This window comes from Aristolochia californica, unplaced genomic scaffold (genome assembly GCF_029961685.1).
Source record: "Aristolochia californica isolate CCGP_79_NKW_82.1479 unplaced genomic scaffold, dmAriCali1.0.hap1 SCAF_7, whole genome shotgun sequence".
NCBI classification, from domain to species: domain Eukaryota; kingdom Viridiplantae; phylum Streptophyta; class Magnoliopsida; order Piperales; family Aristolochiaceae; genus Aristolochia; species Aristolochia californica.
Window position 1 is genome coordinate 40,881,851 of NW_027182268.1, and position 14,815 is coordinate 40,896,665.

The window sequence follows — 14,815 nt, forward strand, 5'->3', positions numbered from 1 at the left end:
GGGAGAAGAAATACTTTCTCTAACCATACGAGGGAGAAGACTCGTATGAATCCTTGCAGAGGGGGACTTGTATGAATCCTTGCACAGGTATAAGAGGAAGAAAGGATAGGGCGTTGTTTGCGACTAGGGGTTTATTTCTTTCCCCCACCGACATTCTGTTCAATTAGATTGTATGCAGGAAACGAACTGAAAAGGAGATCACTCGCTTCGAGCACTTTCTCTTTTCCTCTGTCTTCCCCTTCCCTTCCCTCCCTTTTTCCCCCAAGTCACCCTCTCTTTTCCCACGCATAACCTCCATCGCCCCTTCCTGTGACCACGGCCTTGGCGAGGAGCTACAATAGAGAGGTTGGATCCGATCCAAGCGCTCTGCACTATGTCAGCGAAGTGAAATTTCAGAAAGCTAGCTACTGGGAGTAAATCTCTTCCCTGTGTATTCGGAATACAAGTGAATATTTCTGTCGAGACTTGAACCCCTATTTATGTTGCAGAAGATCTCTTCGAGGGGTTTCATCTAGAAATTGTCAAAAAGCCAATCTCATAATTCTGCACCGCTATTTCTATTTGTGTTAGCCGATAAAAATGGATCCTTCCATCATGAAAATACTGGAAGACGATGAGGTTCGCGTCTACTTTCCTGATTCTTGCTTTCCGAAATTTGCTCAATTTAAATTTCTGGTATATGCCTTTGGTTTCTTCCTCTACTTTGTTTGTTGTTCATATGTTTTTAATTTTCAGCCGGACGAAAGTCAGTATTCGGGGGCTGATATAGACGCGATCTCAGCCGAGTTAAACAGAGATATAGGAGGCGATGTGCCTGCTTCTCAACCCTCTGATTCGGAAAATGGTAAGTTTTTAAACCTCTTGTGTTTATGCACATGCTAGGGGTACTCTTGTGGTTGATAAATTGTAGCAATGCGTTGCTGTGTTGCTTACAGAACAACTCTGAAGCCAAGATTGAACGGGGTAGCTTGACTGAAAGATTGCAGCGAAATATTTATTATACGTACCTTCTAAAAATCGAGTATACGTTTTTAAAAAACACAAAAGACTAACGTTGTATAGAGTTGTTGTCATTCTAAAAAGTGACGTTTAATTTTATGAAAACAAATAAAAATAATTTGCACAAAATGCACGAATGAAGGTTGAGATCAGTGTGCCCAGAATGGTTGGAGAAGGCAAAAGTATCATATAGAGCATGCAATGTTTAACCAATGTAGGGGGCACTAGGATCAATAATCCAAAAATTATCTCTTATTTAAAATTTTTATTGGGAATTGACTGTATCAAAAAGTGTAGGTACCAATATTTGTTTTCTCTTGATTATAAATCGTCTTGTGGACCTTAGTTCAAATAACTTAGGAGAAACAACTGTGAGGGAAACATTTAGCTATTGGGAATGTATGAGAGGAATGCATTCTGTCATTCTTTACAGGTAAAAAGGAGGATAATGCATATGTGTGAAACACCAAAGATTATATACTCGTCAATATAAGGTAGCTATTGTTGAAATGCTGAGAAAGGAAAAAGAAAAAAATGGCAGCTTGAAATTCAGAAAATATTTCTTGTCTTGATGATTTTGCTACTTGCCATGGAGTATTGCTCCTAATATTGTTTGGTGCATCATCTTTGTGTGTTCCTGATTCAGCAGGAGTATTGGGGCATGGAGGCAATTCAACATCGAGCCAGTTACTTGAACAATGGAAAGGCTGCAATCAGGAAGAACATATTACCAACCAAAATCAACAAGAAAAATCCCAAGATCATGTGGATGCACAGGGGCAATTGTCATCTGAAGTGGGACCAACAAAAAATGCGTCAGGATCTGAAAGCCAGACCCTGCAAAATAACTGTTCACTGGAACAAGATCAACATCCATTGCACCAATCTCAGAATAATCAAACTGCACCCCCATTGTCTGAGAAAAGTCATCAGGTTTCAGAACAAAGTCAAGTCCAAATTTCTGAACCAAGCTCTGTTCAGCTCTCAGAACAGGAGGGTAGACTTCAGGCTTCTCAAACCCAGCCACTTCAAGTTTCCAAACAGTCCCCCATGAGTAATCAAGTGCCACTAGTGGCAGAACAAACTAATAGCCCCATGAGACGAAACAAATCTACTCCTAATATATCTTTCGCCATGTTGATTCCAGTATTACGGCCTCACCTTGATAAAGATAGAAATATGCAGTTGGAGACGATCTTTACCAAATTGAGGGTAGGTCCTTCAAATATTTTATTGGTTTCTACTCCGAAATTCAAATTAACTTTGGCAGAACTGGGCCAGCCAGTGTCACCCTGGAAACTGGTTCATTTCTGGTTTCAACTTGCACCACTTGTAGAACCACCACTTGGCCAGACTGATTCTAGCAGGGCTCCGTTGCAATTTGACTGGTCCAGTGCTGTTGAGACTATCTACTTTCTTAAATTTCAATTTAAAAAATGAGACTTTGAAATCTTTAACCACCATTCTATTCTCAATGTTGTCTAACTATCAAGAAAAACTAGATGTTTTAAAGTTTGACATAAAAATACTTTTGTTTTTAATACATATTATGATATCAGCAGCTCAACAGTTAGACAGATGCTCATGAGGTGGGATGAGTCATCCCACCAGTTTGATGGCTAGCCTGGTTTTCGTAACCCTGCATCAATGCATGTACTTCTGTTTATAGTAAACTAATTATCATTTTTTCTTCAGAGAAATGAAGTCACCAAAGAGGACTTTCTACGTGTTGTAAGGAACATTGTGGGAGATCAAATGCTTCGTTTTGCTGCTCAGAAAGTACAAATGCGGGTAAGAGTATCATCTTGCACCAATGCTGATGCAATGTTGAGGTTATCACATCGTTCATCAAAGACAAATTACTTTGTTTACTTCTATCTTAGGATTTAATTGGTAAAACTTGTTCCAATAGCTGAAATTAGGACTTACCAAGTAGCTTATTACAGAATATTTCCTTGAAGGTCACAATCTTATCACTCGGCTCAAACTAGATCAATTCTCAGTGAGGAATGTTTGTTTCATGGGTGGCTGAATAATTCAGTTGTCTTCCCTTGTAACATCGAATAGAATTGATCATTTTCTCAAGAAGGTATGGGCATCTTCCCACATGCGACATGTGTTTGTAAAAATGCAGATGAAGAGGAAGAGAATGCAGCAAGAACAGCAACTTGAGTACTAAGTTTAGAGAGAGGTTTAGGGTTTATTGATGTGAGAAAGAAATCCTAGAAGTTTGAGTTGTCTGCAAATTGGGAAAATATCACAAGTAAACTTGTAAAAGAATGATAAGAACAAGAAAAAACTTTGCTATATTTAAGCTTTTCTAATATGTGCCTTCATACTAGACTTTAGGACTGCTTGTAATAGCAAGGGTGGTGGCCCATGACCTTGGTTGTCTTGAATTAGTAAGAGAGATGTGCTCTGTCACATGGGCGAAGCTCAAGCCTTAAACTGTCTTGAATTAGTAAGTGAGCTAGACTTTCTCCCATTGGTAGCCATGCTAGTCTTGGGGCTTTGTGGATTAGGAGGTGCCTGGGATTGGAGTAGGTCAAGTAAAACCCCATATTAATGCAATTAACTTCATTTTCCTCTTTTGGGGTAGCATCCAGAATCAAGGCATTTGGATGCTGTCTTTTAGACAAAAGAAATAGCCATGCGTTAAGAAGACGTATTCTACAAAGAGAATGACTAACACCTTTTGTCAGACCTTTGGATGTTTAAAGAATTAAAAAGCGCGTATTATGACAATCATTGATTTTTTTATTGATCTTATTTTTTGTTTGAAATTGAAAAACTAAAGGAAAACTGATGGAATGATGAGGATTGTGGGGATACTCGTTGCACAGGTGGATAGGATTTTATTTGATTAAGGGGAACATAGCTCTTGATTCATTTTATTTTAGGGAACCAATCTTTTTCTCGTCAAAGATGGATCATGGGTAAAATTTTTGGACTCCCTCCTGCGAGGTGTCATTTCTTTTTATTAACTGAAAAGTTACAAAAACTAAAATTTGTTTTTTGAAAATAACAAAACTATATTTTAGACTCTGCCTTCATTATATTCATTAAAAAGAAACCAATGACTTTCTTTGGCTCATACTTTGACCTACCAACCTGCTAACTTCATGCTTATTATTTGTCTATTATTGATCCCTAATTTCTCTTCTATTGTTTCCTATCATTCCACCCCCTCGAGGAACCTTGTCCTAGATGTTGAAAGCTTGTGCAGTTGCTTCTCCACAACTGGACTCTTGGCCACCCATAGATTCTGCTTTAGATGGTTGTCAATGGCCTTCCCTTCCAAATATTCCTGTTCTGAGGCTATTCACTTTCAAATTGTGTCCAGGTTGTTGGTTGGACCTTTGACTTAATGGCCACATAGGAGGTTTCTACCGTGATGTCTTGGGTTCAAGTTTCACTGGGGGATAGGAATGTAGAGTACATGTGTAATCAACATTAAAAAGAAAGGGTCCAGGTCTATCCCAAAATGTCTGGTTGATGTTAGGAGACCTTTCCTGACTAATTACCACAAGATTTTTCTTAACTCTTTAACGTATGTGGGTATAGTCCCTCTAAAATTCCTCCTCATATTCAGACCCTATAAATGAACAATGGGTTTTAGATGTGGATAATATAAATGGGATATAAACTAGGTCTAGCATAACAAGTGCCTTGCTTTTATACCTTATTTTAATTAGGCCCAGATCTGTCCCAAAATGACTAGCTGAAGTTATGAATCTTTTCCTCCACTTAATAACCTTGAGATATTTATTGACTCTAACCTATATGGGATGATACCCATTTACACTCACCAATTTTGCCTCATTTGCCTTTAAACAATCTTACAGTGCTTCCTTGTTGCAAATGAAATGAGGTTGTTGAAAACATACACTACTGAGCTTTGCACTCCAAAAACGTCTCATGTGATACTGACACGTCTTGCTACCTTCCTTCCTTAAGACAGCTATTTGTCTCTCACTCATAAAGGTGCTTCTAAGTGCAGAAGAAACGTCATAAAATGTGTTATGGGAACTATTTAAGTTCGTTTCTACTTGTTCGATCTGCCTTGCACATTTCTAAGTCACTCAAGGGAAAGGAACCCGTTGTTTCAAAAGTTGCTCATGCACTTGCACTATCACTATATGGTTTTAACCTCAACCAACAGAGCATTGAGTCATTTGTCTCCACCCTTGGATGCCGAATGGGTTACCTTCGAGCCTCCTACCCTGGCTTCCCGCTATTCACCTCAAGACTAGATAAAATTATTTGGAATCTAGTGTTATCGAGAATTGAGAAGAGGCTATCAACATGGAAAGGGGGATTTCTATCCAAAGCTAGAAGACTAAACCTTATCAAATCCTGCATCTTTGCCATCCCATCGTACTTCTTATCTTACGTACACCGCCCATCGAGTGTGACACTGAAGATTGAAAGACTCATGAGGAATCTTTTGTGGAAAGGCTCAGAAACAGGATTCAAACACCACTTAATCAAGTGGTCAGATGTTTTGAAGCATAAAAAGCAAGGATGCCTTGGCATTAAATCAGTCAAAACAATGAATCAAGCCCTGCAGCAAAGTGGTGCTGGAGATTCAACAGATTCAAAGACACCACATGGAGAGACTTGGTAGCTCTGATCACACTTGGTGGTTTGGAGAAGGTATCTTGTCCACGCTCTCCCCCCCTTGGCGTAGCCTTGCCAAGCTTTTCCCCATAACCAGTTTAGCAATTCGATTACTGTTTGTTTTTGGCATGACACTTGGATGGGACGAACAACCGTTAAAAGGTCCAAGCCTCAGTCTATTCCTTCTAGTAAGAAACCTGATCCGGGTCATCTCTGAAGCCCTCATCCCGCACAGCATCAATAGTTCTTGTTGGAACCCTCCTTTCAAAAAAACTCTAAATGGCTAGGAAGTGGTTTGCTTTTCTGGGCTTCTCTCCTGGCTAAGAAACCTATACTTGTAGAGGATCAGGGAGGACATTCCCATCTGGGAGTCGAAAGCAGATGGGGAAGACTCTGTTGCTAGCTGTTTCAATCTCCTCTCAGATGACAATCCAGAGGACAACCTTGATGCTGCCCAGGCATGGTTTCTTTCTAATCCTCACAAGGTAAATTTTTTTGTTTGGAGTGCTCTGAAAGAGAAGATCCTTACACTAGATAACCTGAGCAAGGGCGCCCTCCTAAACAGTCTCATGTGCTACATTTGTGGCGCCAGTAATGAGACTATCAATCACATTCTAGTGCACAGCCCCTTTGCCCGACACATTTGAATGAGTTTCCTCAACCTTTTTGGGATTAGTTGTTGCATGGCAGACTCCTGGACAAATCTTGTTAAGCAAGTGTTGAGCTTTCCTCTCCCAAGCTCAGCAAAACCATGCTGAAAGTTTGCACTGCCTGCATCCCCTGGATAATCTGACTTGAAAGGAATGGGAGACATTTTCAGTGGAAAATCTCTCCCCAAGCTTAGTCTACTGGTTCACCCAAAGAAGCATCATCACGAGGCTCAGTACCCCGAGGGAGTTCCAACAATTCGAAGCATGTTATGTCGAGGAGAACTGGCCCTAGATCACCTCTTTATCTGCTCCTAAACCTATCAGGCTCCAACAATGGTCTCCCCCTGCTAGCAGCTCCATCAAGCTAAATTTCAATGACAACTCTTTTTGGAACCCTGGTCCAGTTGGCTATGGAGGAGTATTCAGATCAGATGGCGGGGAACTCTCCTATCCTATACTGGCCCCTTAGGCCACACAAATTCCACAGTTGCTGAATTATCAGCCTTAGTGCAAGGCTTAAAGCGATTATTCAAAAAAAAGAAGTGTAAGGCTTAAAGCTCTTCAATGAAAAAAGGCAATTTGATTGTTGAAGGAGACTCCCTTTGTTTGTCATTAATTGGTGTTCCAGCAGGACTCTCCCTCCTTTGAGATTAAGACCCCTTTTTTATGAGACCATGGATTTGGCCATTGATGTAATTTCTTGGATTCATTTTTTAGTTCAGCCAACTCGTTGGCCGACTCCCTAGCTAGAGAAGGGGTGTCCCTCCAATTCCTAATTGTTAGGGAACCCCTCTCTCCCCTTTTGTAATCTTTCTTGTCCCTCAACTACTTTTTCTTTCTAAAGAAAAACTCATTATGGTCTCCTGCTTGTCATGAGAAAGAAAAAAATGCACCATTATATAAACCTAAGCAATTGGATCATTGTTAATTTGAAATTTTGGAAAGTGCAATCGGGTAAACTTTCGTTGTTGGCTCTTGTTCTCTTGAGATTGTTTCTTTTTTGTTTATCTTCTATCTTTAACCAACATGATTGCTATCTAGGTTGACTTGGCATCAACATATTTGCTGCCAAAGTTTTCTCAGTTTTCATCATCCTTGTTCATATCTTCTTTTGAAATCTAGCAAATTCAGTTATCAGAGTTTCAATGGACAGATTGTTACTCTCCCTCCTCTTGCCTAGTCTTCTTGAAGATGATCAGGCTAATCAACTCTAGTTGTCATTGGTTTTGCAAATGTTGAGTGGGAAAAAATCCCATATTGAGATAGGAGGAAAAGTTAATGAGTTAAAGATTGAGCAATAAGCCTCCTAAGTGGTTGGTCATTTTGGGATAGAATCAGACTCAATCCAACAATGGTATCAGAGCAGGATGTATTTGTGTGTTAAGACCCAATTTGTGCTCATCTTTGTCTTGTGGCCTCTATGAGGTAGGAGTTTGTGTATTTTGGGCTCCATGAGGTGGGAGTCTATGTTCACGTCTCAAGCCTGTTATATGCAAGCTTGGATATGAGTGTTTAGTGGGAAAATGTCCCACATTGAGAAATGAGAAGAAAAACTGAGTTAAAAGATTGGGTAATAACTCTCCTAAGTGGCTTGTCATTTTGGGATAGAATCGGGCTCAATCCAACAACAAGGAAACACATTCTTTATCAAGGACAAATAATTTGGTCTCATTTGAACCGCTTCTATGAGTTTACAATATCCAAAAATCAAGGAATGACTCACTTGATCACCTTAATCAGCTTTATAGATTTCCTGAAGAAGTCCTTTTGTCCTGCTTTGCTCGTAGTATCTTGCTCTTTCCTTTCAAGATCACCACCATTGATGCAAAATGTACTTGATCCACGTTGTCCATTGTGTCTAGTATTTGTGATAACCTAGACCGGCCTTTTGGGATGTTAAATTGGGGCCCACCTTTAGATTGAATTTCAAGCTGCCTTTCTTCACCAACAAAGCAATACTTGCTCAATTGGCACCACTCAATGAGTCCTAAGTTGAAAACCATAGGAAATGTTTCTTCGATCTCCTTGGTCAACCATATGGACAGTGAATATTGACTTACAACTTAGCACCCTTTCATTTGGTAAATCTCTATCCAACTAATAATACCCAACCAATTTTGCAGTTGTTTTAGTACATTTTCCAACAAAATAGAGAACATTTTTTCTTTGGGGTGGTCAACTCAGGATGTTCCCGACTATAATAATGACGTCATTATCCAAAAAATTGACTCGTACATTGAAATCTTACCAAGGGACATTTTGAAAAAGGAATTTGAGAAAACAGTGACCCAATAACACTCTATGGGAATCAAAGTTTGAGGTTTAGGTGGATAAAGGAGGGGGGATCCAAGAACGTGATGGTTATTATATTGTCACACTTTTCTGTCACTTGGATGCTAGTCCCTCATTCTGCTAACCGGGTTGCTGATTCATTACTATGTATTTTACTACATTGGTTATTCACAATATCCCTCCACCTCCTTTTTTTGGTGGGATCTTTTGCCTATGTTTTCTTCCATTTCTTTTTTCCTTTTTTTAAATATATCAACATCATTAAAAAGAAATCTGTATGCTAATTAATTGGGCTTGTTTTAGTCCTAATAGGATTCATAATTTGGGTTACATCATTTGTGTAATGTAAGATGTTGAAGAGAGTTATGCATTTAGTGTTTAAAAGAATGTATTTTTTTAAAGATATTGTAGTTCATATTGGTTCTAGTTATATTTATAACAATTCTACCTCCTCAAATTTGGCCCTTTAATGCTTTGCCAAAAATGCATTTCCTTTTTGACTGAGTCTTGATTTTGGTTGAGAAGCTACTTGTTGAATTTCTGGTGAAGAGAAAATAATTCACTAACTTGTTGTATAACTGAGTATAGTGAACCTCTATTTATAATAGAGAAAATAAAGAATCGGATTACATTTAAACTACCCTTATCCCAGTTACACCCAAAGTCAAATACTAAAAGATAAATCCTAGAACAAGTAAACAATTAAACATAATTAGAAGAATAACATAATTAAAACTCCTCTAACTGAGGTTATTCTTTGAGACTTCCTTTTATGAGACTCATGTAAGACTACAATATTAATTCTGGCTCTGTGAGACTTCTTGTTGTGAGAGTCATGTAATATTCTTCCATACCTGCCAAAAAAAAAAAAAATACTCTTCCATACTTGCCAAAAAAAAAAAATACTCTTCCATACCTGCCCTTTAAACTACTCATTGACTCATTTGATTTTTATCCATCTAAAATTACATCAATTAGTAATTAAGGCAAACATTTTGAGTGGCAAGCTAGTAAACTGTCTTTCTTTTGAGTTTTGAGGTATTCTTATTGTAGAATTTGAAGATTAAGAGATTTGAATGCTTATTCTTACTGTTCTCAAAAAAAAAAAAAAAAAAAAAAAAGAGTTGCTGCCATCCCTTTCTCTTGTGTAATCTTCACTATTTCAAATAAAAAAAAAAGTATATACATAGACAATATTGCTCCTGCTCTGACTTGCAACTTCTAAATAAACTTATTCTGAATACATAAAGACAAGCAAAATATAAGACACCAATACTAAGCGTCCGGACTTGTGAGAGGAACAGTTTACAACTAAAGTCTTGAAGCTGAATTACCAAAATGCCCCTGAACTACATTTCTAACATTTAACGAATGGCAAAATAGAGGATTTGTTGTTGGTGCAGTTCATGGTTTGAATTTCTTTGCGAGTTTGCAGAATGTTAGTAATCAAGTAAAAGAAGTATTCTTGTTAGCTAGCAGATCTCTCACTAAAGTTTTTGCTTGTTAATGTCAGCAACAAGCTCAGGTTCAGGCTGCTCAAAATTCACAAACCAATCCTTTGCCATACCAGCCAGAGTCTCAAGCATCTGGCCAGCAGCTTACTGCACCTACCTCTAGTGCTCAACAATTCTCTGATGCCCAGCATACACAGCCTTCTCCTGTTTCAGCATCAACAGCAAAAATGCAGACTGATACTTTTACGTCACAAGAAACTAGTGCTCAAATGTCCAGAGAGGCTGGAATCCAGTTAGAGACACAAGGGATGCGTGTGAATCAAGTTGTTGTTAAGACAGAAAGAGAGAGCTCTATGGCTTCTCTACCACCAGTCAACAAGCAGCAGCAACAGCACTTGCATCTCCAGCCTACATCTTTTCCAATGTATGGAGGGACAACAATTAACAATTATAATCCCCATGGATATTCTGGTCCATCTGTCCCTTCTGGCCCAACTTCGCTTAAACCTCAAACCCAAGAGTCACAATTAAGACAAGTTCAACACTTGCAAGGTTCACCATCTACTCAATTAATAGCTACTCAACCAATGAGCCTTGTGAATACAACAAAGTATGAGATACAAAATAATATGAATGAAACGAAGAGGCTCCATGGTGGGTCCATTCCTCATTTGAACAGCCCTTCACCGCTACAACAGAATTCTACAGCATGGCTTCCTTCCTTGAACAGAGAGCAGAAAATTGATCAGGCGACTGACCAACAACAGAAACCTCCTCATTTGTTGACTATGCAGAGGCCTACATTTGGTACTGCACACTCTGACCAAGGGAACTCTGCTCCTGGACCTTCAAAGGATGAAGGAGCTGAGAAGCAAGCAGCCAGAGTTAGTTTTCCTTCCCCCACGGGTCTGATAGCCACAAGTCAGATTTCTGGTCCTGTGACAACACCAACAGATCCCTCCATGCAGGTAATTATTATTTTATTTAGTTTTGTCCTTCAATTAGATTATGGAAGTGAATCACAGATGTATGGTCTGTCATTTGGGAGGCTTCTTTTCTTCTTCTTTTTTTGAATGGTAAAGACTTTTTTTTTTGTTGAACTAATTTGCTATGGAGATGTTATGCTTTAAGGCATAAAAAATTTGTGATAAGAGTTCATTTTAAAATTCCATGCTTCATGTCTTCTTCTCTCTTACATTTATGCCCTGTAAATTCAGATGCGTTCTCACATTCCATCTGCGACTACACCAGCCGCAACTGGAACTAATGTGAGGACACCTCCAAAGAAGCCTACTGTTGGACAGAAGAAACCACTGGAGGCAGGGGGCACCCCTTCGCCTCTCTCAAGGTGAAATCTAGTTTCATGTGCATTTTCAATGTCATTTCTCATTTAAGATTGATTTTAACTATTTTATGTGATATCGAATAGTAAAAAGCAGAAGGTATCTGGAGCTCTTCTGGATCAAAGCATTGAGCAACTTAATGATGTCACTGCTGTTAGTGGGGTTAATTTGAGGGTAAGAGATCTGTTTGAGTGAACTTGATGAAAGTTCTTCTGAGTTATATTTTGTGAGGTTGACCTTTTTAGCCGCTCAGTAGTTTGGTCCTCTGCCTTTGACAGGAAGAGGAAGAGCAACTATTGGCAGCACCCAAGGAGGAAAGTAGAGCTTCAGAAGCGACCAGAAAAGTTGTTCAAGAAGAAGAAGAAAGGTTGATCTTGCAGAAGGGTCCACTTCAGAAGAAAATTGCTGAAATCAGTTAAAAATTCTTCAGCCTTTTGCTTTTCCAAATGCTTCTATTCAAATTTCAACATATGAGTTGTTTTTAAAAATTTAACCATAAGAATTTATTCTTATGCTGTCATTCAAGAAAAGAGATAATGTTAGTGACATGTTTCCTGACGTCCATTTCTGTTGTTTTATGACAGTGTCTAAATGCGGTATAAAAAGCACAAGCAATGATGTGGAGCGTTGCCTGTCATTGGTGAGATTAAAGTGACTGTTTCTACTGCATCTTTTTGTTTGATAAAGTGGCTCATATGCCTCAAATCTCTTAGTGTGTGGAGGAACGCATGCGTGGGCTTATCAGTAGTCTTATAAGAATATCCAAACAGGTATATAAATTTTATCCCCTCAATGGACACTAGCATCAACTATTGCTGGATCCTGATTTGAAATTTTTTGCAGAGGATTGATCTGGAAAAGCCAAGACACAGGTATTTTGTTACCTCAGATGTGAAACGCCAAATATTGATGATGAATCGAAAGGCCAAGGAGGATTGGGACAAAAAACAGGCCGAAGAAGCTGAAAAGCAGCGTAAACTCAATGAAGTGGGTATCTTGCTTCTGTTCAAATATATGTTGTGCAATGAACCTATTGCCTAACCAGATCTACTGAGTTTTATCTTGTGTTTATCTTTTTCTCTGTATTTATCTTTTCCGTTTTGGGGGTTGGGGGAGAGACAGAGCAGTACAGTCCCTTCTGTTTGTAGCTGATTCTAAGAGTATTTTGCTAGTCTTGCCATTTTCATAGAATTGGGATCTGCTCTGTTATTGGATCCGAATTCAACAGTAAGGTGTTTTCAAGGAACTCACACATGTTCATTACTCTAACCATCACTGCAGACTGAGGGGACCACTGGAGCTGATGTGGATAAGGATAAGGAAGAAGGTCGTGCCAAAACAGTCAAGGTATTCTTCAGTGAACAGTATTTTGATTTAATAGAAATGTTAATTACGCTTGCCCTTGCACCCAGAAAAATATTCAAATTACTCTAACACCCCTATAGTATTGTAAAAATGGAAATTCACATGAGAAGCAAACCCAGAAATTTAACATAAAATTTGAAATGGTTAAATCTGAATATCTTCAGCAGCAAAATTTCAGTGTTTTTCTTTAACTATGTGTTGATCATGTACGAGTAAGGGGGAGTTGAGATCCTCATTCATTGAATGGCTCACTTAATGTTAGGACCGAGTGTCAAATGTCATTTGGAGACAGTCCAGTTGCTTATGGGAATGACCAATTGTATTTTATAGATCACGTACGAATGCCTGATATTCTAGAATGGTCCTGATGATGGAAACAAAAAATAACGATGATGAGGCATGTATGCTTTCTTCACACTAAAATTTTGAGTTGCATGTAGGTAAACAAAGAAGAAGATGATAAGATGCGGACAACAGCGGCAAATGTTGCTGCACGAGCTGCAGTTGGAGGAGATGACATGTTTCAAAAATGGCAACTAATGGCTGAACAAGCTCGGCAGAAGCGTGAAGGGGGTCTAGATGGATCTTCTTCTTCACAATCAGGTAAAGATCCGAGCAGATCTTTATCAGCATCCGGTAGATCTCTAAGGGGTGAGAATCAAAGTGCCGAAAACAGAGGAAGCTCTGTTACTGGATCATCTGGTAAGAACAATATCTCTTTAATTTATTATTGTTCTGTTCATTGGGATGCATAGTTCTAAATGACTTATTATATGTTTCCTAGGGGCCATGAGAAAGTTTGGGAGGAATCCAGTAGGTTCGCCGCCTCTGAGAGTTGCTCGCAGCATCTCCATCAAGGATGTGATCACAGTTCTCGAAAGGGAGCCGCAGATGTCGAAGTCAACTATGATCTATCGATTGTATGAGAGGGTGCAAGCTAATGGTGCCCCCGAATGATTTAGGCTATTTAACCTATTTAAAGCTAAGTAGAGGTTGATGAGTTGTTCTTCTATGTACTTGTCCTTGTAGAGTTGTTGCTGCCTCATTGTGTAAATCTTCTGATTTCTCTCTCAATTTGCTGCCAGATCATTGCGTTCTGTGAGTGGCTCGTGCACTGCCATTTCTCTCTTTCACGTACCCATCCTTTCTGTGGTTTTAAAACGTTGAAGATACATTTATTTGTATCTCCACTTATCATCATCCATATTTATTGAGCGTTAGAGTGCAAAAGGGTATATAATCAGAATATAATAAGGTATTCTGTATATTATTTCATTTATGAAAAGCTTATTTTATATTTTACCTATTAGCCAATGATAACACAGGTAACTAGCAAATAGATGGAACGGGGATCTCTTAAAAGCCGAAAAGCTCTTTTAGAAGAGATGCTGCAATAGAGTACGAAATACGCAACAGAAATGGATGATTTTGTTTTCCGGATACTTGTGAATTGGACAAATCCATGAAGTTCCAAGTCTCTTTGATCAAATGCCCTGAAGAACATCATTTCGTAGACGAGGCCTCACTTCTGAGGCACGGGATATTTTTGACTTTCTGCCATTGATGTTATGTCATGGACTGCCATGATGTGTGCTTATGCCATGCATCTCTTCTGTGTAGCCAATGCATTAACTGTCTTTGCCAATATGATAAGGAGTGAAGCCACCCCTGACAGGATCCCATTCTTGGGGCTTCTGTGGGCTTGTAGCTGTTCTGGGTTAGAGGCTTTACCTCCAATGAAAGACATCACTGCCAGACGAGTTAATTGACAAAGAAGATTGCTCCCACATGATAGAATCATCATTAAGTATTTTAGAATAGTACATTCCGTAGGCTCCCAAAGGGTAAGTTTGTCATTTCCCATCTTTATCTATTTTTTACCCAAACAGCTAGATTCAGTGTAGATCATTGAATGTCGAGACAACCCAACCACTGCACATGGATTAATAAACGTTCTCACCAGATCTTTATGCTTCTCAAATTTCAACTGAACGTCTTACACTTTTTCAACCTACACCTCGAAATTAAAGACCATAAATATATGTAGATTTGGTCCTGCATTTTGGGTATTCCGTGTCCTCACTATCTGCTT

General features: G+C 38.9%; 1 protein-coding gene across 4 annotated transcripts; it reads left to right on the forward strand.

Moving 5' to 3' along the window:
- Positions 1–140: 140 nt before the first annotated feature.
- On the forward strand, positions 141–13,940 carry LOC137935971 (transcription initiation factor TFIID subunit 4b). Of its 4 annotated transcripts, none has more exons than XM_068780434.1 (15): positions 141–618; positions 736–844; positions 1,646–2,211; positions 2,695–2,790; positions 10,075–10,983; positions 11,233–11,363; positions 11,445–11,532; positions 11,637–11,772; positions 11,943–11,998; positions 12,072–12,128; positions 12,202–12,345; positions 12,640–12,705; positions 13,164–13,425; positions 13,508–13,715; positions 13,809–13,940. In XM_068780434.1, exons 1-14 carry the CDS (start codon positions 580–582, stop codon positions 13,678–13,680), a joined length of 2,832 nt encoding a protein of 943 aa, XP_068636535.1. In that variant the 5' UTR covers positions 141–579; the 3' UTR covers positions 13,681–13,715; positions 13,809–13,940. The 4 variants fall into 4 exon arrangements, with proteins under 4 accessions (XP_068636535.1, XP_068636534.1, XP_068636533.1 ...); XM_068780433.1 differs by having other exon boundaries at positions 141–413; positions 489–618; positions 13,508–13,940; XM_068780432.1 differs by having other exon boundaries at positions 13,508–13,940.
- The last annotated feature ends 875 nt before the right edge of the window (positions 13,941–14,815 follow it).

What these genes read in the sequence shown, in the direction of transcription:
- LOC137935971 (XM_068780432.1), top strand. Translation starts at nt 580, where the DNA reads ATGGATCCTTCCATCATGAAAATACTGGAAGACGATGAG. An exon ending in CGATCTTTACCAAATTGAGG is followed by an intron (nt 2,212 to 2,694) that starts GTAGGTCCTTCA and finishes TTTTTTCTTCAG; the next exon opens with AGAAATGAAGTCACCAAAGA. An exon ending in TTAGTGGGGTTAATTTGAGG is followed by an intron (nt 11,533 to 11,636) that starts GTAAGAGATCTG and finishes TGCCTTTGACAG; the next exon opens with GAAGAGGAAGAGCAACTATT.